This window comes from Macrobrachium rosenbergii, chromosome 4 (assembly GCF_040412425.1).
Source record: "Macrobrachium rosenbergii isolate ZJJX-2024 chromosome 4, ASM4041242v1, whole genome shotgun sequence".
Taxonomy (NCBI): Eukaryota; Metazoa; Arthropoda; class Malacostraca; order Decapoda; family Palaemonidae; genus Macrobrachium; species Macrobrachium rosenbergii.
In genome coordinates, this window is record NC_089744.1 from 29822090 (window position 1) to 29845000 (window position 22911).

At 37.0% G+C, this 22911-nt stretch overlaps 2 protein-coding genes across 7 annotated transcripts in view; one reads left to right on the forward strand and one right to left on the reverse strand.

The window, feature by feature from the left end:
- The window catches only part of LOC136831645 (protein arginine N-methyltransferase 9-like), a 69053-nt gene extending 59785 nt beyond the window's left edge, over positions 1-9268 (reverse strand). Inside the window, exons 1-2 of one of the 4 annotated variants that reach the window (XR_010850948.1) lie at positions 7449-7875; positions 3605-3701 (exon numbers count right to left, since the gene is read on the reverse strand). Coding sequence is in view for 3 of the 4 variants with exons in the window: in XM_067092291.1 (XP_066948392.1) it covers positions 3605-3670 (66 nt within the window). In the remaining variant the exon portion in view is untranslated. Of the gene's footprint in view, positions 1-3604; positions 3702-7305; positions 7329-7448; positions 8008-9143 lie in introns of those variants that run through there. The other 3 variants (XM_067092291.1, XM_067092275.1, XM_067092283.1) reach the window with 3 other exon arrangements.
- Positions 9269-11786: 2518 nt separating this feature from the next.
- Positions 11787-22911, forward strand: part of LOC136831706 (carboxy-terminal domain RNA polymerase II polypeptide A small phosphatase 1-like) — a 63225-nt gene continuing 52100 nt past the window's right edge. For 2 of the 3 annotated variants that reach the window (XM_067092344.1, XM_067092340.1), the window contains exon 1: positions 11801-11996. Coding sequence is in view for 1 of the 3 variants with exons in the window: in XM_067092335.1 (XP_066948436.1) it covers positions 11918-11996 (79 nt within the window). In the remaining 2 variants the exon portion in view is untranslated. Of the gene's footprint in view, positions 11997-22911 lie in introns of all 3 variants that reach the window. The other variant, XM_067092335.1, reaches the window with a different exon arrangement.

The window sequence follows — 22911 nt, forward strand, 5'->3', positions numbered from 1 at the left end:
TATTCGTTACATAAAGTGTTATACATCAAAATGTGCACAATTTCATGTAGAATACAACAAAAAATATATCATTCCTTTAGCTCTTCAGAGTTTTTTAATATTTACATCGAAATCACGATAACTGACAAAATTTTAACATTCGGTCAACTTTGATTCGACCGAAATGATAAAAAAACGCATCCGTAAGCCATAATTATTACATTCGAGTAACAATCAATCATTTACCTTCATTTTGCAACAAACGGAAAGTCTCTAGCACATTATTTAGATTTTTGGTGAATTTTTGAAAAAAAAAAAAAATTTTTCCTTCGCTCCGCGCGTGCGGACTACACTGAAAATCCTGTCATTTCTTGCGTCAGCTTGCCGTAATTTTTTCGCCGTTTCATATTATTTGTTACATAAAGTGTTATACATCAAAATGTGTGCAATTTCATGTAGAATACAACAAAAATATGTCATTCCTTTAGCTCTTCACAGTTTTTTAATATTTTCGCCGAAATCACGATAACTGACAAAATTTTAACATTCGGTCAACTTTGACTCGACCGAAATGATCGAAAAACGCATCCGTAAGCCATAATTATTACATTCGAGTAACAATCAATCATTTACCTTCATTTTGCAACAAACGGAAAGTCTCTAGCACAATATGTAGATTTTTGGTGAATTTTTGAAAAAAAAAATTTTCCTTCGCTCCGCGCGCGCGGACTCCGCTGAAATCGTCATTTCTTGCGTCAGCTTGCCGTAAGTTTTTCGCCGTTTCATATTATTCGTTACATAAAGTGTTATACATCAAAATGTGCACAATTTCATGTAGAATACAACAAAAAATATATCATTCCTTTAGCTCTTCACAGTTTTTTTATATTTACATCGAAATAACGATAAATAGAAAAAATCAACCTTCGTCAACTTTAACTCGATCGAAATGGTTCAAAATGCAATTGTAAGCTAAATAACTTACAGCCTAGTAATATTCAATCAATTTCCTTCATTTTGCCACAATTGGAAAGTCTCTACCACAATATTTTGATTTTTGGTGAATTTTTGAAAAAATTTTTTTACGTCCTGCGTTTAATTCATGCATCATTTTGTGATAATATTTTTCTGTGTTGCTTTATCGTTTTACAATCTGTTATATAACAAATTCATCGCAATTTAGTGTACAATACAACTAAAAAAAATTAACTCATTAGCTTCAACCGTTTTCCTTACAGCGCGATTTGTATACAATTATATATGTTTTTTTTTTTTCGCTGTCATATATTCCAATATTTATATATGATAATGATATCTTTTTTTATTTCTGATGGTTGCATACTAAACTTCAGGCAATGAGAAAAAAAGGAGCCAAAAATGAACTCTTAATCTTGAAAACTAAGTGCGCTGTGATTTTTTGAAAAAACTTTTTTTCCGCTTCGGCGCTACCTCTCGGAGGTCGCCGGCATACGGGAGACTTTTTTGAAAATAGGGCTTCGGCGTTAAAGGGTTAATGACAATCAGGCAGAGAGCTCCGAAAACACGTCTGCACAGCATGACGGCCGAAAGCAGACTGGAATGTTTACATCTGCCTAACCACCTTGATCAAGAGTTTTAATTGCTGTTTCCAGCTTCGCTGTAGGTAATTCCTAATGTAAAGGACCGATGGTTTGTATATCATGTAGGGACAAAAGTGCATTTAGTCACAAAAATATGGAAATGCAGTAATTTGTGAATATTTCTCTATGAAAAATACCACGAATAGGCAAATTTTCCGCGAATAACGTGTATATATGTTCTAAGGAGAAATCATCAAACAGCTGAAGCCACGAATCCAGAAAAGCGAACAGGCGGGGGTCCACTGCATATGATTAGGTATTAACTGTCCCTGTGTAAGATTACAAGCCAAATATCTCATTTTTCCTTTTTCTGTACTTCTGTATTGCTAGTGATGGCTGCCTTTGAAAGTGTGTTTTCATGTTTTCAATAACATGTTTCCTTCACTGGTACAACTAAATCCTTTTTAATTAAGTTCATCATATTGCTTATGTGTATCTTGATAAAATTATGAATGTTAGTGTGCTGTACTGTTTGCAAACACAGGTGTACCAGCTTAACTGAGCTCTGTGCCAAACACCAGCCTGGCCCAATAACTATTCATAAATAAAAGACATGGGTCATATTCTGGTTGGAACATATGTTTTCATTAGTTCTCAATGCTACAATTTTTGGGTGGCTTAGTGTAAACTAAGCATATTACGATACTCTATTCCCACTTCACAGAAATTTCCTCTATCCTTGGATCTCTTGGTGTGCATAACGGAGTTTTTACTTCTAATAATCAAACTAATTACTGTAGTTTACCATAACCACTGAGTTACAATTCAAAACTCTTCCTGGGCTTGGCCAAAAGAGCTACTCCTTAATGTGTTTAAAACTGGAGCATGGTATTATTAAAGCTAAATAGTAAGGGGCCAAAGGACTGAATCAAAAGTAAAAGGCAAAACACAATACATCAACTGTGATCAAGTAGGCAGCCTCACTTCTGGTCAGCCAGACTCGCACTGCCATATTAGGTTAAATCTAATGAAGGCTACTATGCACTTTAGTCTTCTTCCTGCCAGATACTTGAAATATGAAACAAAGGCTGAAAGTGGACTCACTCATTCCCAGTCACTGCTGCTTACCTGGTGCAAAATACTGTCAATTATGCAAAGTAGTCAGGTAGGAGGATAAGACCTCCTGCCTTACATTGTTCTGAAAGAATCTACTAAGGCACATCTCACCATGACTATCACTGTCAACTTATTTGAAATAAAACTGGACAAAGAGCACAAAACCCCTGCTTCCTTCGCTCATAAGCAAGAATTCTCAAAAGTTCATCCTCATGTCATTCTCATTCTGAAGCATCTCTCAATCAAAATGCCTGGGTCCTCAAGCACGGCCATGGTTATGCTCTAGTATATTAAGCTGGTTTTGGTTATGCTGCACCTCAAGCTCTTCCATTTCTGACCAGGTATTTGTCTTCCTAAGTCTTGGCTTTCTTATTGGACTCCTCCTTGGCACTGATGATCTTGGTCCTGGACATTTTTTCACTTCACACCTTTTTCACACCTTTTTCTTTGTGTTAATCCAGGTTTTGAATGCATTTTATCTGAATACTCAAGAGTTCTTTCTATCTCTGTCTGTCTGTGTCATCTGTCACTTTGTTTACGCCTTGGTCAGAGTTTTTATACTACTGTGCAAGTCTTGCCGATAAAAGGCATCAATCTTCTCTAAAACCCTTACCCTGAAGGTTCCCAACCTGTTTGCCTCTTTCTCACAATGTGATTAGTCTTTCAAGAAGAATTTTCTGTGTATTTTAAGATATCATATCAGTTTCTGTTTCAATATGGTTTCATGTCATAAATTTCACAACACTCAGCATAGGTTATCATATTGGCAGTGATTAATATGTACTGTATATGACACAGAAGTCAGCACAACCAAGGTACATCAAGGTAAAATTATTACACAAATAGCTTAGGTCTACTATTTCCCATTTTTAGTTGAAAATCATGGTTTATAAAATATATGTGTACATAGGTACCGTACTTCACAAAGTAATAACAAGCAATCCACAAACCTCAGTTTTAGTTAGGGTTGTTCCAGACTTCCTTCTCTTGAACTTGCTAGTTTCATCATCAGACATAATTTCCAAATTTTCCCTAAGAAATCATTACCTGAAACAGAAAAATCAGAGAACTGTCAGGAAAAAGTAACACAAAACCTCTATGATGGCACAGTAGGCTATACTTCAGACTCAGATCTACACTTGTACTTGTACATGAAGTAAAATAGTTTCAACGTCAAATAAGAGGCATTACACAAGCAAATGGGGAAGAGAGCATGCAGAGAACGATGTGGTAGGTGGCCAGTTCTGAAGCAGGATTGAGAGTACCTGCAACAAAGAAGAAATGGAAAAAAAAGATAGACTACTGGTAAATAAAACTATTCCATTAGATGAGAGAGCAAAGACCTGTAGTGGGTATGTAAAGCCTATACTCTACGCAATGGAACTGGGGAACTGAATAAAGAAAATGGAGATTTGGAAAAGGACTGACCACAGTAATTAAGATTCATGGCCAGTGTGTGATGGAAAGTTATTAAATAAATGAAGTACTGAAGTAGATCCAAAGCACAGTAGATCCAAAATTAGATGGCCAAGGTAGCTATAGGAAAAGAATGCAAATGAAAGCCAATACCAGATAGTATTAATGCAGAAACTGCACAGACGACTGCAGAGATTCAAGAAAACCCTTTTCACGTTTAATCCCACAGAGAGAAAATGCGACTTAAAAAACATTTATGATGACTTACATAAAAATTTTGCATCAATGTTTGGCAAGTCACACTTTTCTTAGAATTTATCTTCATCCTCATCAAGCCATACTTTACAATCTACAGTAGCTTTCTTGTTAAATTACATTTTCTACGGTTCTTCAATGTGTGGGGTGAAGGCAATTAAATTTTTCTCCTCTCTCAGTTGATAGTTTTACATCACAGACCTTAATACTAAGTGTTGAAAGGTACACATTTACCAGTTTTTACCTTGAAAACTTTTTCCACACCAGAGTGAGAAAGGATTTTGGGTTTACAATATTGATGAAAAAAACAGATGAAAATACAGACATGCAACTATTAAGGGATTTCTTGTTTTCTGACCTAAAATTTTTCCCTTGCTTTCTGATAACTGACTGTACTGATCACAATTATGCCTTCCTAAGTTGCATCTTGGTTGCTCTCATTCTTCTAAAAGCTAAGCAAAATTCTTGCTTCCATATGGATCTGGTTTGCATACAAATATTCCAGCCAGTCTTGGAACTGATAAACACCAGGTGGTACAGGAACAACTCCTAGAAACACTCCTTTCATGCCCTTCATGACTGAGAAGATATAGTGTTGGACTGGTAAATCACAAGTCAGCAGTTCAAAGCCCTAGAGGTGGTCTGTCTTATTACTCTTAAGTACGATGGTCAACATTAGTACAAAGTGATAACTGCTTTGTGTACTCACTCCTCAATACCTAAACATGACACGTTGACCTAGTCTATCATCACTCGTCAAAGGCTATCTGACAGAACTTAAGGGGGACCCAATTAGTTACGGTACTGTACTTCGGTGAAAAACCTTGCTTACATAACTTCTTTGTAAACTTTACAACTATGGTTGTTTAATAAAAAGTATATCTATTCTTAGACAGTTTTTGAGGCAAGTGTAAAACAATGGGATTAGGTTCAGCAGATAAAAACAAACCTAACCTTTCCTAGAATGTCTTGTGTCCTGACCTAACCAGACCTTACCTTCCTAACCTCTCTTAGGGTACTGTGCCCTGACCTGGCCGTGGAGGCCTTGCCCAAACCTGGACCCCCCCCAAGTAACAATAAACATTGGAAACAATGGACTAAGCTTCCATTCAGAGATAATATTAAAGCCTGATCCTGTCATGCTGCAAATTACCTCAGTTTTCTTACACTGTTGCAGAAGGCCAAACATAAATATACTATAACTAAACACAGAGCCTGTTGCTGTGTGTCATCATCAATTGTCAGTTGGGTCACCCTTGGTCAAATAGGATATACTGTCCTAGATTTGATTATGTTAGATTAGAAGTGATATTAAGTTGGTAGTATGTAGATGGAAGGGTCATGGCTTAGTTGGGCACGGCATCCAAGGTTAGATTTGGTAAAAGTAGGTTTGGTTAGGTTGTATTCTCTCTGAAATGCCTCCCTCAGTTAAGGGGTAGCTAGGCCATACTATGTGATTCCTCTGTTTACATTGGCGTACATTAAGTTAAAAATTAAAGTTGCTAGTTTTGGTAAATGAATAGGAGACGGAAGCATGATGCTATCGTTTGTTAATATAATTTTTGGGCTAAACAACATGGAAAAGGATGTACTTATTTACTGCAGTACAGGTCAGATCATTTGAGAATTTACCAAGAAAATTTTCCATCCTTTGCTCATGTTTTTGTTTCATCCCCAAGGAACTAGTACTAATCTTGATGTTAGCTCAGGGATGAAAATTTAAAGTATACACAAAACACAGTTCATTTCTCATTATCTCGGCAAATTTTTCAAATTATCTAACCTGTACTGTATTACATACACTTTTCTCAACTATCTTGCTAAAATATTACATTAATAAACATCAACATGAGGCTGTCTCCTTTACATTTACCCTAGTTTCAATTATCCTTAAGGTATACAAGAAGTATCTTGTTATCTGAGATAAATAAAAAGAAGTGAATTACTAAGCTAACTGGCTGACTAACGGCAAATAAAAAGAAGTGAATTACTAAGCTAACTGGCTGACTAACGGCAAATAAAAAGAAGTGAATTACTAAGCTAACTGGCTGACTAACGGCAAATAAAAAGAAGTGAATTACTAAGCTAACTGGCTGACTAAGGGCAATGTGTTTACGCAATCAACTGTAGATCTAAAATAGAACAGAATAGAATACAGAATTTAGGCCATGGGCCAAGCACTGGAACTTATGAGGTCATTCAACACTAAAAGGGAAAACTGACAGTCAAAAGATTTGGTAAATGCAACAGAGAAGGCCTTTATTAATATAATTTTTTGGCGGGACAATATGAGAACAATACCAAGATCATGAGAAATTTGCTGTCTTTTGCTTAGGTTTTTATGTTCATCCTTTGGTGGCTGGTATTAAACAAGTTGGAAGCTCTGCAGGACGCCGTGTTTAGTACAGTCCCTTGGGGATTCAAGTAAAAATATAGATAAAAGACTGTGAATTTCTTATTACCTCTGTAAATCTCTCACATTATCACACCTGTACTGAATTGGCCTATACTCCTATTCAGCATTTTCAACATTTAGCCTAGCCAAACAATTATACTAAATAACTACACATACAGTGGCCGTCACCGTTACGTTTACAAAAGGTTTGAAAGGTGTAACGGGGAAAACTTTGCAGTTGAGAGGACGGAGTCAGACAGGTGAAAGAAAATATAGGCTAGCCTAAACGGAGGTACAGTAAAAGGAATGAAACGGGTTGCAGCTAGGGGCCGAAGGGTCGCTGCAAAGACCCTTAGGTAATGCCTACAGTGCACCGTATGAGGCGCACTGACGGCACTTTCCCCCTGGGGAATGGTAGATCTAAAATCTGGTCATCAAGAAGATATCATTGTCACACTCAAGATTTATATTGCCAGTATGAAGTCAACGTATTTTCATCTCGTGAATAGCCTCTGTGAAGGCCTCTGACGCGATAGGCCTATGGTGATCTTTGCGTTTTGTATAACAAATATTAAGCCATCTTACACCCAAGGTAACGAAGGAAGTTGTTTATGATTTAGGGTGTTCACCCCGGGTCAAATAGAAGGGTCCCGAAGCCTTAGCCTTAGCCTAAGTTGGGTCAGGATACGTCTTATATAGTTCTACCCAAACTTCGTTAAGTAACTCACATGTAACTCCAGAAATTCGTCATAGACTTTTCACAGACCTCGACGACTCTCGTAGTTGTAAACGACAACAACAATCACAAGTCTCCTCGGTGGTTAATGCTCTGGTGTTTCGCCTGAAGCGTTAAGCCATAAACCTCAGGAAAGGTAAACCTCGCCATCATAGAGATGAACAGAATAAATGCGACGGTGATGACATGGTTGACTCCATCTTGTCTTGGGCGGGTTGCAATGTCATAAGAACATTATCATATTGCATAGAAATGAGGGCTCAGCTCAATACTCTAATGTCTTAATGGCTATATTATACAGACGTATATTTTAACTAGGGGTAGTATTAGAACACACTGTTAGATCACACACATCAGATTGAATATTCTCAGCATTACATAACGCTCACATTTTAGAACATCATAGGACACATAATGCTGCGTTATATGGCATCAGGTTGTAGTAGCCTTATGTCTGTGGTTCCAATAAAAATTATTTATGAAAGTATCACAGAAGAAACCAGGTGGGACTATTACCATCCTAATGAAGAGTGAGAGGACGGCAATTACAGAAAGACCAAGACCAAAGTTTTAATACAATTTCTATGCTATTTTTTGTTATGACTGGTCTGTTATTGTTATCTTATCAGTCTGTTAAGACGGGGGATATATTTACCAAATCTAGGGACATTTAAAAATTGAAAATCTGCCAAGTATTTACGCAATCATAGAGATTTTTGTCAAAGTTCGGTTTTACATCGCAACTCTACAGAGGAAGGATGAACTTTACTAGATGCTACAGATCCTCCTTTCTAATACCTCTTTCATGCCGTCTATCCATTCCTTTTTAAATCTTCCTCACCTTTGACCTTGTTACCTTTTGTGCATACCTCTATATTTTTTCCCTTTCATATTTTCATCTGCCATATCTGTATCTAGAACCTGTTGTCTTCTATTTGCATTCAACTTCCGCACTCCACTTCAGTGAAAGAAAGTTGGTTCAACAATCCTTCCTCCATACACTACAACCTTGTTTTATTCCATATCAACAGTCATCGCTCCATCTTTCTGGTTCCTTTTAACCTCTTCAGACCGTATGCTCGCTCATATTTACTTTTAACCTCTTTTTCTCTTCTTATAAACACATTTTAACTACTTCACAAGGTTCTGGGAGGCACCAGCTACTTTATACTGCATTCACAACCCATCTTCTTATCCCACTACTTTGTATCTACATTTATTGTCCTTTCTCTGATTTTGTACAACATTCGATTCTGAAAGGTACTAAACAACGTAATATGCCCTTCTCTCAGCACCATTTTTTTACGCTAAGTCAGTCATTATATGTCGCCTATAAAATCTAACACATACTTCACAAGAATATTAAAACGCTTTTTAGTGTTCTAGGTAACTTATCATATAAGCATCTTCAACACCTTCCACATTACTTCTTCTTGTCAGATCCGACACAAGCTTTCTCCAGGTCCATGTAAGCCTCATAAAGCGTTTCCGAAAAGCTTTACTTTCAAACTTCTCACATAACTGTTTAATAACAAAAGCTAGGAACACACATCCCTGTCCACCCCAACGCTGTTCGTCCCCCATCAAGCCTTTAGTGCACTGTATTACTTTCTCAACAAAAATTCCACCATCTCTTATGAGCAGCGATGAATATTAGCGTAAACAGCGGTAAGCTTACTGCACTTACAAGTTCACGAAGTGATGATAACTCCATAAATAACCAAACTGCGAGGAATCTGAATTTAAAGGTGCAGTGCTTATGTCAACAGGGAAGTTTCTGTTGCATAATCTTCTTCCATTATAAGACAAGACTTTCAGAGACAGCTAAAAGGCCGGCATTTGATTTTGTAAGAAGTACTCATTACCTGTAGCTGAAGTACCTTCGTCATCAGTCTGCCACCAACATGCAAACCAGTTATATCGAAATCTCGGCACTTTAGTGAAGAACATTACTTCTTTAGTGAGCCACGGGTACCTTATTTGTTATGCAGTTATCAGTCAAGTAAAGTTGTCACCATGGCAATGCCCAGAAGTAGCTGTGTAGAACCAGTCCAACAGACTTAAAAAGAGAATCTGCTCTGAGTATTCTCACAATATAAATTAATATATTGAACTGGATGCCTACTTGCTTCACCTGATTTATTTTCTGGAGCTCTTTATCCCGCTATCCAACCACTCTAATTCCCTTCATTCCTAAATACACTTTCCTTGACTGCAACTCATTAACAAATGAGAGAAAGGTGTATGAAAACGTCCATAGAAAGTCAAAATAAAGCTTAGATGCAAGGAATTAAAGAGAGAAGAGTACAAGCATAAAGGAGACAGATTTCTAACAGGTGAGCATTAGAAGCGTTAACTCACTGATCAAAGAACATAAAGAAGGAAATGTATATGCTTAGAACGATTGTGTTATGCGCTTTCAGAACGAGTCCAGAGGCAGGAACCGGGTATAGGTGAAGCGTGCTGTCACCTTTAAAACCTCTGATCATAAAAGTAGGTGAACCAATAAGCAATGTTCATCCTATCAGGGTCAACTTGCATGAAGTTAAAATCCCACTTATCGATGTTGAAGAAAAGGGCCACTAAGGACTCTCTAAAACCTTATTAGTAAGTTGTTTTATCTTAGACTAATAAGCTCATCTAATTTTTTAAATGTCAAGATTCGACAGTGCCTTTATAATCGCTATAATTCAGTCTTCATCTCATTTATTTTAGATAATTTTATGTTGCTAAACTGTTCTGGAGATTATCAGAATACTGTAAACTTAAAACCTAATGTCTTTTTGGGGTGTTTGTTTTAGTTAGATTCTACTACCTGTATTTTTTCTAATATAGCTGAAAGGTTATTTAAACGCAAATTAGCCTTCAATTGACGTGACCTGGGGCCTAGCACTGACCTGTTGCTTGCTCTTCACTCGCCGGTCACCTTGCTACATGAAATTAGATGATCCAAGAATAACTTGATTTCGTTTAAACAAGCGAAAAAAATCAACTGATTTTAACTGAACTTGGCTGAAAGTAAAGATTTTTTTTTTTAGCCGCAGCGTATTCAGCACCAGGAAGCCCTCGAGTGTTTCTCGAAAACTGGAGATGGTGGTTGGATTAGGCAAAGTCCCCTAGGAGGTATCATTTGGTATACTACCTGGTACTGAAAAACTAATGGTTTAAATAACTTTAATATCTCTTTCATATTCCAAGAGAAGGTATAGGGAAGGGGCTGGAGTTTTTTTCTCAACATTTGTTCTCATCTTAAAATTCTCAATAGATCAGGAATATGGTCATACTGAAGAAGAATATAAGTTAAAAAATGATGATAAAGTTTGTGGTAACAATATGATGAAAAATGTACTCTCGAAGTTGGTCAAATGTACCAGCTGTATGAGATTGAGAAGACAAGATACTAAACATAGTGTGAATTCGAGAGCTTGCAAAGCTTTGGATAAAAAAATAGAGAGAGCAGACGTAAATCATGATCATGAATACAAATGTTAATGTCTTACATTATACACTAGAGGGTCAGGATATAAAGGTGATTCAGACCATCCGCGTACAGGAAAGTTTTCTCCACAGTTGAAAGACATATTTCACAGTCAGCTAAGTTCAGCATATAACATGTGTAACTAAATGTAGGAATAAATGAAAATAGGCTAAAGAGACCTGGTTGCAAAAAAAAAAAAAAAAAATTACCGCTCACCTCATCTACACCTTCCATATCGTCAGATCAGTGGATTCGGGCCGCTACAACCTAACCCTGGAAAACTTTAGGATTTTAGATGTCATCTAACTTTTTAAACTACTAATGAAATAACTTTAAGAGCCTTCACGCGCCAGACTGAGATACCATTAAGTTTATAAGAGGCTATCGTAAGTTTCACAGCTACAGCAGAGCCATGCATAAACTTTTAAATTATATATATGGCGTGTATACGTGGAATCGCTTGTCTTAATAAGAAGGGGAGAGACTTATTCCATTTCATTGTATAAGCGCTAATCAAATTTCGGTCTTTAGTGCCACTTTAATGTCCCTTTCTTAAACAAGCAAACCAACTTACCAAGACAGGTCTTTATTCTTGGTAACCCAATATTGTCCTTGAAATGAAAGAAAATGGGAAGTAGTGAACTCCCTTGATATAAATCGACACCCTTCTAAAACTATGGAAACATGAGTGGGCTATGCCGAAAGAAGCGCAAAGACACAACAATTAATTCTCATGTTTCAGTATAAAATATAAAATTGTCTATATACACTAATAACAGTCATATTCATTAACTTTAAAAGTCCTGATGGGCGTTTGTTTACAAATATCTTGATTGTTGCAACGTTGTTGGAACACCGTAGACAGAAGTTCAGCTGCCATCTTAGTTCTGGTGCGATGGTGATGATTGCGAGATGGAATTCTAAATGCTTGAAGTGGCCGTAAATTTCTCTTTGACATAGTGACTTTCGTAACAAATGAGTCAATGGATGCCTCGTCGATTATTACGCAAGTTTCTCGCGATGAGGACCAAATAAGCTCCTCTTTTCCTCCGCCAGATAGAGGTAAGAGAACGCAGACAGCGACAGGTGCAAAAGAATAAAAAATTCTCCCACATCTCGCGCTCATGCAGACCGAGTATCTGGGAAGGAGTGGCATCCAGGCAAATAAACCTGTGATGCCCCTCCCATTTCACGCAGCACGCAATGAAAATATCTCCTCGGGCGAGAGTGAATGCAGATATAATCGAAATGAAAGATTTTATAGGCTGGGCTAATGGCTGTAGACACGGTGGGCTGGGCTGAAACTGGGTGGTTAACCTAGATTAACAAGAGGTCCATTTAGGCTTCGATACTACACAGATATACAAGAGATCCTTACGAAGGGTTGTGTAGCGTATTAGACTTTTAAAAATAAAGTAAATGTTGGGTTGTGGGTGTAAACTATGCAATTCATGGTAGCCAATACAGTATAAGAAAGGCCCATTGTTTCAGGTTTTGACGGTCACCATTCAAACCAAAACGGCCACAAAAATAAGTTGAAATATCCCTGATTGAGTTTTATTTTCGTTCATCAGCAATTAATATATCTTTTTCTATTATCCAAGGGTAGTATATTTTTTGTCCATTTTCCAAGGAATTAGATATTAGCTTAGCCTAGGCTAATTATGATCATATTAAGTTTTCTGCACGCATCAGTACAAAAACGAAAGAGACGGAGCATCTTAATTAAAATATAAGGGAGAAGCGTTTGGACTTAGGAATGTTAACTAGATGATTTAACCATGGATTTGTTTTCCCTGCAGCCATTCACTTTTCCAAATATTTATCAGGTTAGCAGCATATTTGGCCACAATACTTATGCCAGTGTGCACAGAAGATTCTTGGTACTATGCTGATGTATTCATGGGTTTATTTAATATTGGAGTTGTTCATTTGTTTGTAGACATTTCAGTGTGTTGACGCCAAATATAGAGAGTGGGTAAAACTGAAGAATAATACTGTGGCCCAGTTCACACCAGTTGCCCACCTTAAGGACATTGACTACGTATTCTTTGTTTTTTATTATGATACTGGCTTTTTTTTATATATATATATATATATATATATGTGTTTACATTCATCCCCAAAGCACCCATTTTGCATGTAAACTGGTAGTTATTGAACCAAAGGGGTGCGGTGGTAGTCTCCAGTTTTACTGGAAAATGCTTGACTTGAAAAATAGCCTAGTACCTTGTATTATAAGATCACAAATCTGTAATCTCTAATAAGCTTTGCAGTCTGAACTAGATATAGATCAACCTGTGATAAGTAAGACATTGTTTTATAAAATATTTTTTATCTACAAAACTTATTAAATCCTATAAAGAAAAGGGGTGTTATATCCTCTGGTTTAGAATGAGATTAAAAATTGTACCATATACTAAGTCATGCCTTTGCCGATGAATGAACCTGTTTTACCAAATATCATTCAAAATACAGATGACAGAATTTAAGCACAGTGTAATTCATGCTTGGTAATTGTTTGACACACTCAAAATACTTCATAAATGCTAATTATATTGTGCAATTAAATAAATAACGTAATTCATGGGACAGAACCTGCTTTAGGAATGACCTATGTACAAAATATGTGGACTTTCATGAATAAGAAAAAAGAATACAACGTAACAAACAGCAGCACATCAGAAACTGCACAAGAATCACAGATTTTGTGAAAATGTTACAGAAAAGTCATATTTAAGTAATTAACAAGCGTTGTATATGACAAATTGTATATGAATGAAATAAACCTCAATCAGGCTGTTTTCTTATAAATGAGTGATTGGACAGCAAATTAAACTTGACTTTACAGTAATCAGTGCAACCTGATTTAGGTCATATGTACTTCCTTTACTAGAATGATGTTCCCTGGTGTGGATGACTGCTTCTGCCAAAGGTTTATCTCTTTTTAGATAGAATGGTTTGTGGTGGTAGATTTCTGTTTCCTAACACTAGCAGTTGCAACTTGGGCCCTCAACGGATGGTCTCTTGTTTGCCAACTTTTCAAAGTTGTATTTTAACAGAGCACTTTGGTTTAACAATTGATCTTTTATTCCTCACACTACTGGACTGTGGAATAGTCTCCCTGAGGATCTTGTGCAATTAGAACCTCAAAAGTTCAAGCAAAGATATAATATATTATTACCCTAAAGCAGTTCACCTTGTATTTTACTAATTTATTTATATTTTTATCTATTTACCTTTTTTTTTTTTAATAACTGATCTCATATATATTTCCTATTATCTTCTTTAACTTCTTTCAAATGAACACCATGTTCTTCAGAAGCTTGAATTTCAAGTAAGTGGCCTCAGTACACTTCTTCCCTATGAATTTATCTTCTGAGTAACACTAATTAAAAAAATTATGCTGATAATAGAATTATCAATGGTAACGACTGGAGTAATTGCCCGAGACTAGAAGCACCCAGGACCCGTTTTCCTCTAGGGGTCCCTCCATAATTCTTGGCTTTAGGGATAGAAGAAATGCAAAAACAGTTGGTGTACACTAGTAATAATTGTCAACAACGCAAGTTAAACAATCTGAAAAATTTAAGATTCATGCATTTGGTGTGCAATTGTTATATGATACAATTACCCTGCTGGTTACCCCTTCAAGTTGTAGTTATTTCACAAGGCAAATGTGTGTTCTGGGTTATTGTAACCTAGGCTATTGAAGACTCCAGCCCACTTCTTCAGAGAAGTTGCTGTAGCACTGTATCTTGAAAAAAATTTACTGGCGGATTCTATGACTATGGTATCCTTGAACAGGGAAGTGTAGATATTTGCTCTCACTTTGTCAACTCCCTTCAAGTACAACTTTGAGTCTTCATGAAGCATGCTAGTTCTTATATCTTATTGTTTGTATACCTTAATAAATACTAACTTTCTCCCTTCAAATTCTAGTAGATATACTGTACTTACACTTGAAACTTCTAACCCAGCCATCTATCCTTTGGTTATGTGTATATGTATGTGTTTTTAGTTTCAAATCACAAATTTTAGTATCATACTCACCCAAATAAGCCAGTGCTAAATCATTAAAAATTTTCATAAATAATGTCTTGAATTTCTTAATGTCAATGTAAATGGGTACAAAGGTGTCCTACTTTATGAAAAGGTGCGAGAAGACAGAACAGCCCCAACTTCAGTAAGTCGAGAAAGAAGGGCTATGACCAAGCTTCTTCAGAGGTTGAATGAATCCAGAAGTCAGGGTCTCGATTAACTGTCCTTATCTCAGACTTCAGCAAATAAATGTTGTAATGACACCCATCTTGCTTGGGATGTATGATTGGCCACTGCGCTGAATGTTCTTTTGTCTGCTCGTGTACTTGCATTGCAATAGAGCATATGAAAGGACACTAGGACCTTTTGTTGACCATGGCATTACTGTGGTGTCGTTGCCATCACACTAAGGAGTGTCTATCTTGGATCTTGAGACTCTTGAAAGTCTAAAAACAACTGTGCTTAAGTACCATAAAGTAAGTGTAGGAGATTGCTGCCCTGGTCAACGGTCCTAAGAATGAAAAGTATCTGGAGGAGGATAGTGTAACCAAAGCACTACCTTGGTGTCATTGCAGTCAAAGGTGTGCCTATTTGGGCACTGAGACTCCTGAAACTGTCTTAAGATCCAGATAATACTCTCCTCAGGTTGTGGATCAACTGGTAATTACAGCAGCAGCAGCTACTGCCTACATCTCTCACTACCCACAAGGGAAGCGTAACTACATCAAGTCAAAGAAATAGAGCTCCTAGACACCACTGTGTGACTGAGTAGGAACCAAACACAAGTTGTTGGAACTTAGTTAGTGGGTATTGTTGATCTCCCGGTGAATCAGGCAAAATGACTGGAAGTTGCAAGCACAAGACTTAAATCATGGATGCAAAACTGGACTTGTTTGTCATACACCCATCATCCTGGAGTGTGTATGTTTGACTTCTCTGCTGGGTGTACCACTACAAGCCCATGCACCCTCAATGTCAATTGAGGAGATGATAGGACACAAGCTCCCCTCTCTCGTTGACTAAGGAACTACCATGATACCGTTCTTCAACAGCACTGCAGACCACCTATCCTTGGATCCTGAGGCTTGGAGATCTAAGAAGATCCAGGTTATTGAGGTGCCGATTAGGTCAAGCTAGGCTTGGCTAGGTTAGGTTGGGTGAAGTACCCAACATACCTAACCAAACCCAGACCCTTGAAATACAGGTAACTACCTTCTGGCTGAAGCCATTAAACAAGGAGTTCCAGGATACTGAAGCGCAGGATTGGTAAGGTTAAGCTAGAACTACTTAGGCTATGCTACGTACGTAACCCAACCTGTTCCCTTGTAGAGTAAGAGACTACCTCATGGTGAATGTCATTAGACAAGTAGCTGCAGGTTATTGGAATGCAGGTGTGGTAAGGTTAAACTAGAACTAGTTAGGCTAGGCTAAGTTAGGTTAACCTTTAATGGACAGATCCCCAAAATGGAGGAGCTAAAACAGGTTTGGGTGGTGGATGGATCCCCTCTGAGGAGTATTAATATTATGTGTCATAAGATTTGGCTGTATTGAGCAGGAAAGATATTCCAATACTTCAATGGCCCATAAATGAATTGTGGCAGCTAAAGAATTCAGCTCAGCTCAGTTGTGGGCATCTCATGGAATTTAGTATTGTTCTTGCCTTGAAGGGAAAATGTCTTGACCCTTTCTCTCCCATGACGTCTTTTTATTTATTTGCTCATAAATATACCCAGGGATTGCTGTTGGTTTTAGATATCTTTTACAATATGATGTCAGTTATTTTGTAAAGAAACATTAGAAAAAACATGTATAAATCCAAAAAAAGTTACTGCATTTCTCGATCTCAGTAAATTTACGTAAATATTTTACAACAAATATGCTCAGAATTTGTTACTGATTTTATTTCTTATCTGTTATGATATTTTGTGAGCTGTAATTATAATTTTACAAAAAATAACAAAATTAATAGAAAAAACATGTATAACTTGGTGAAATTTACAAGTGTTTTGTGAATTTTTTTTCTTACATTGTGCATATGCATATTTTCCACTTTCCATTGATGTGTTTTTTCTTACACTGGCCAACCTTAAAGTTTGCAGGGTTTGGGGGTTGCATGATATATAATTAGTCCATCCGTTAAGGGTTTAAGTACCCAACATAACCTCTTCAAGTGTATGTAAATGTCCTTTGGTTGATGCTTTGAGGCATGAAGTATCTTTGGAGGAAGTGTACAACACCCCAATGGGAAGGAATGGGGAGTAGTTGTCTCACCATAGGCTAAGTCCTCTCACCTCTCTGAAAGAGGATGGGAAGGAATTGGGAGACCTTGATGAAGACTAGGACCCCCCTTTCCATCTTCAAGAAGTAGTCTTCATCCTTGCTAAGAAGAGTACTATTGCAGAAGAGAACACTGAACTAGTTGTATCGAGGAGTAGGCCTGATCCATAGACCTACTGAGTTAAAAAATAATTCTGATTGCGCTTGGAAAAAACGTTGCACAATCAGAATTGATTGACTACTGTATTGTTTCGGAAGTGCAGGACGGTATGGTTCTAAAGAACTTCACTGTAAACGAGACCAACCTGTAGTCGAAAATTAATCAGAAATCCATGCTGACGAACTGTAACTATCTTGGTTCATGGAGTCGAAGGTTAATATCAGTTTAGGAACAGTCAAGACTCAATGTTCAAATGTGAACAATGAAACAGATTTCTTCCTACCTGAAAATGTTCAAGTGTCTGGCTGAACACATTAGAAAGACTGTCAGTTCCCGCAATGATGGCTGTATGGGTCTGATAAAAGAATTCATTAGATTGTGAAAAAAGACCCCAACTGTGAAAAAAGACCCCATCAATTTATGTTATAAAGAACGTAAAAGTTGGCAGAACAATCCTGTTTGCTCATATGGTAATGTCCATTGGCTGTTAGCAGATGATGAACTAAAAAACACGTATGTGATCGAAAGCCATTGCACAGACGTCCTGTTAATGCACTTGTATGTGGGTTTTTGCCGCCTCTCCATCATTCTGTTTCGTATTACCCTAGGAGAAACTGCGACCACCGCTCAAATTCGGCACCCCCGAATGAGACTCGCATGGCTGTGGTTGTGACTTGCATGGCTGTGGACGTGATTCAGCGCCATTCTAGATGTCTACAAAAGATCTATCAATGCTCTTCACTTGACAGAATTGAACAAGGCGGTGATTGGACGGGCACCGGTTCTTCAATGTGGCATGGCCGTAGACCATCCCATTCTCTTCCCAAACCTTCACGTGAGCGAGGTCGATGTTCCATTCCCAGACATGCCAACGTGAGACAACTTCCACAACCCCCCCATTAAACAGCCATGATGTCATTATACGACCATACTGTCACGTCCGCAGCAGCACGAACCGGATCTCTCCTAGGAGAGCAAGAACGCAAGAGATGACAAGACACTGAGGAGCAAGATTGAATGGCTGACTAGATTGAAGTAACCACACATATGTGCATGTGTTCACAGACTTGGACGTTCGACAGGATGTGGACGTGGGAGCTGGCACGACAATCGGAGGGTCTCTTGGGAGAGCATGAACAGGGAGTTCTGGAATGATGGAGATTAATGCCATGGACGTGTGAGCGACGAGGTGACAGCATCCTAGGCTGGAAACACATCCACGGCCATGCAGAATATCTCACATCAGTCACAGAATTGCAGGACCCAGAAGAAAATGGCTGAACTTCCAAGTTTTCAATACCCTGGATTTCTTAATGGGAGCCTTGTTATCAAGTCTCCCATATGTAAAGACCAAGGGTTTGTATGTTAGGAAAAATACAAATTACTTAAAAAATTTGTCATTTTTCTCTCTACCAGGGCATATAATTTGTGTAACCATGCATTTTAATTGTAGAAACAATTTTATGATCTCTGTCTCATATATTATTTATGTCCCGTACTCTAGTTTTATGCTGCCATGATACTTAAGAATTAAGTCTTTCACAAGTTGGTCATATTTCAGTATGTAATGCTTAGTACTCCAACCAGCTAGCATATCAAAATATTATTTTCTGGCTAAAAATATTCATTTCTTGCAGTCAGGCTACCTGTGAGATCTTTTGACTCTTCACGTGATAGTTTACATATGATTTTGGGTTAAAGCTTCTTCACATTTTTTACATTTACTTTATCAGCATAACAAATTTTATGTGTAACATTATTTCTCTCACCCTGACTAAAGTTTGTAACCATTTTCTTCTTTGTAAATCTGTATTCTTTCCAAAGCATCAGCTACATCTTTTTCATGAGCATTCTACTCCTTCAGACTGAATAGAAAATTCTTCCCAGCATTTGTAATCCTTTGGATCATATCAGTGTAAGAAAAGTTCAGTGTGTCAGCATTGTATAACTCTCCAATCTTGCTGGTGAACTCCTCTTTTCATCAACCTTTACCCAAATAAGATCAATCATGAGCAATAATTACACTTTTCAGTTCCTTTTCAAGCATTTCTATTCATTTTCAAAATATTCTTTCCTTTTTTCAGTGCATTCCCATCAGCAATACACGTGGCAAATCCAGGTTGCTTTTTCCTAGGTCTTCCCTACTTCAAGAGTGGCACATTTGTATTATAAAACATACATCCTACTTGGGCACTAGTGGCATATACTTATCCGGTGATGGTATTTATGATTGCATCAGGAGTCAGCAAATTGTTCATGCATTTAGTGAGAAAATTATATATCATATGTCTCATACATCAGTAGTAAAAAATATATAGGCATAAAAAAGTTGGTCCTTAAATGCCTCCCATATTTACAGAAGTAATAAATTTAGTGAATGACCCATAGGGTGAAGTAAGTGAAGTTCACAACAACAAGTAAGTTAACCTTGAGGTAAATTTACTTAAGAAAATTAGTTTCAAGTTCAAGGATACATTAGCATAAGCTTTTGGAACTTATAAATTTAGCCAGGTCCGATAGGCTAACTGACATGTATTGGTTAGGTTATGGTTTCTGCCTACTTCAGCCTGTGGGTCATTCACTAAATTGTTTCCCTAAATATGGGAGCCACTAAAAGACCAGCCTTTTTGTATACTATTGATGTATGAGACATTACCCAAGGTACAAATTTTATCGGTTATAAACTAAAGATTAAGCATTTACTTAGTAGCATCCTGCAATTGTGGTAAAGATTAAGATGCATTTACTGTGTCCTTACCACAATTTGATGAATCTCTACCATATTGACAATCTGCCAGAAGATTAATTCCACACTGAAGTCTTTTTCCTTTTGTTGCCCAGTTTTTATCCTAATTCCCAAGATTTGCAGAGGGAAAATTGGCTACATGCCTGTCCAAACATTTTGTTTGTTTTCGTTAACATTGAATTCAGCCGCATATGTAGATGCCTAGGTCAAGACATGAACGCATAATTGTTAAGTAAAAAGAAGTGTAGTCTCTAAAGCAAAAAGTAAAATAATGAAATTTAGATTAAAGGTACACAACCCTTTACCTAAAATCCTCGGGGTCAGATGTGTTTCGGTTTTTGGAATTTTTCAGATTTCAGAACTGGGGTCAGGAGCATAATCAAACATCACTATTGCAGCAAAAACATTTTTTCCCTTTTTTCTTGTTTTTTCATTTTAGTTATTTATTCATTATGGTTTATTATTATTTATATTTATATTAATATACTGTTAAATGAATGTGAGATAATTAAGATCATCAGTAAAAAATATTGGGACAATTAAGACCGTAAGTTTACTAACACATTCTGTTTTCAACAAAAACTTTTCGTAAAACCTAAAAACATACATGATCAAAATTGTAATTCAACTTGTGGATTTTAACATTTAATTGAGACTATAAAATACATTTCATCATATCGATCTTGGAGAGGGTTGTTTTTTATTGTTACCAAAGTCATCATCAGTTTGCAGTCGTAAATCTGAGGACGGTCCGGGAATAGGGAATAGGGTTTGCAAGTGATGACGCATCACCACGACAGACTTGTGGGATTTTTCATACCACTCTGTTAAAGTTAAAGTTACTGTTGAATTCTTGTTTTCTTGAAGAAATAATTATATAAAGCACATTACTGAGTAATTTTTGCCCTAACCAGTCAAATAATCACAATCATGGCAACGTTCAAACTTAGTGCCATCATGACGTATGTCTATAAATAGAACAGAAGTAGAGGGCTGTCATTGGCTAGCAGATCTCCATGGCAACCAGCCAGCCAATCAGGTTTTAGCTGTATTCTGTTTGAGAAAAGAACACACACAGGGAAGTTGACGATGACCTAGGTGCCTGTGTTTTGAATACAATATGTAGTTTTTAATAGTGTATGCATTTTACTGATTACATAAAGAAAAGAATGAACTCCTTCTTATTACTTGAGTGCAAAATTGTTGGTTTAGAGATTCTTCAACAACAGTTTCTTTTTCTCTCTCTCTTCTTCAAAAGGTATTTAGTAACACTGTACTGACATACTTTTAAAACAAAATTCTTCTCTTTAATCTCTCAAGGATAGAAGTATGCTGCATAGAGGAAACTGGCAATTCTCTCTCTCTCTCTCTCTCTCTCTCTCTCTCTCTCTCTCTCTCTCTCTCTCTCTCTCTCTCTCTCTCTCTCTCTCTCTCTCTCTCTCTCTCTCTCTCTCTCTCTCTCTCTCTCTCTCTCTCTCTCTCTCTCTCTCTCTCTCTCTCTCTCTCTCTCTCTCATGTCATTTGCCACATAAACACAAGTACTGTACAGGCAGTCCCCGGTTTACAACGGGGGTTCCGTTTTTATGCCGCATCGTAAACCGAAAAATCGTCGAAAATCATAAAAATCCTAAGAAAACCTTACTTTTAATGCTTTGGGTGGATTGAAAATGATGTAAACTGCATTTTTATTTTTATTGAGTTTTTCATCAAAAAAGCCTCCAAATTTTTATTATTCTGCCATTTTGGAGCCATATTTCTTCCGTCGGATCGGTGTACAACGCATTGTAACCCCGGAATATGCGTCGTAAACCGGGAAATCATTTCTGATTAATATATTTGAAAAGCCTTGTAACCTCGGAACATCGTAAGCTGGACCCGTCGTAAAGTGGGGTCTGCCTGTTCAGTGACTCAGCTTTTGTCTTCATAAAGTTTACCTTTGTCATGTCTTTTCTTTCCTAAAAACGTACAAAGCATCATACTGTAGCTACCAGTCAGGCACCAAATAGGTAAATTGTTCATTCTCAGTGATTGGCAACAATAACTTCCTACCGCTCCAAACAATAGCGTTCCTTAATGACGGTACGTACTGTGCGCAAGTTAAATAGGTTACAAGTTAAAAGCATTTCAGTTTAGTACAGTATAAATACAGAACACTATATATAAAATAAAAATATAAATGAAAATTTTTTACTTTAATTTTGTAAATAAATAGGAAAATGGTACCCAATGAGCGGAGGAACAGTAACTATCTTAAATCGTGGTCGAACGTTAAATATTTTAAATTGGCTGACCATCTTCGGTGTCTGACCTATCTGATATCCGGATTAACGGGGTCCAGTTTAATGAGGGTCGACTGTGTGTGTATATATATACAGTAAACCCCTGTATTCACAGGGGATGCGTACTGCACCCCCCCGCGAATAGTTAAAATCCGCAAATACTTAAAAGCCCTCTAAAAACACTTAGAACAGCCTATTTTGATAGTTTAAACACAAGAAAAACCCTCTATAAATGCTTATACCTGAGTATTTTAATAGTTTTATCACAAAAAGTGCATTTAGTCATGAAAATGATATGAAAATACAGTACAGTAATTCAATGCGAATAAGGGGGTTTATTATATACAGTATATATACTACACACACACACACATATATATATATATTATATATATATATATATATATATATATATATATATATATATATATATATATATATATATATATATATATATATAGAGTGAATTGGATA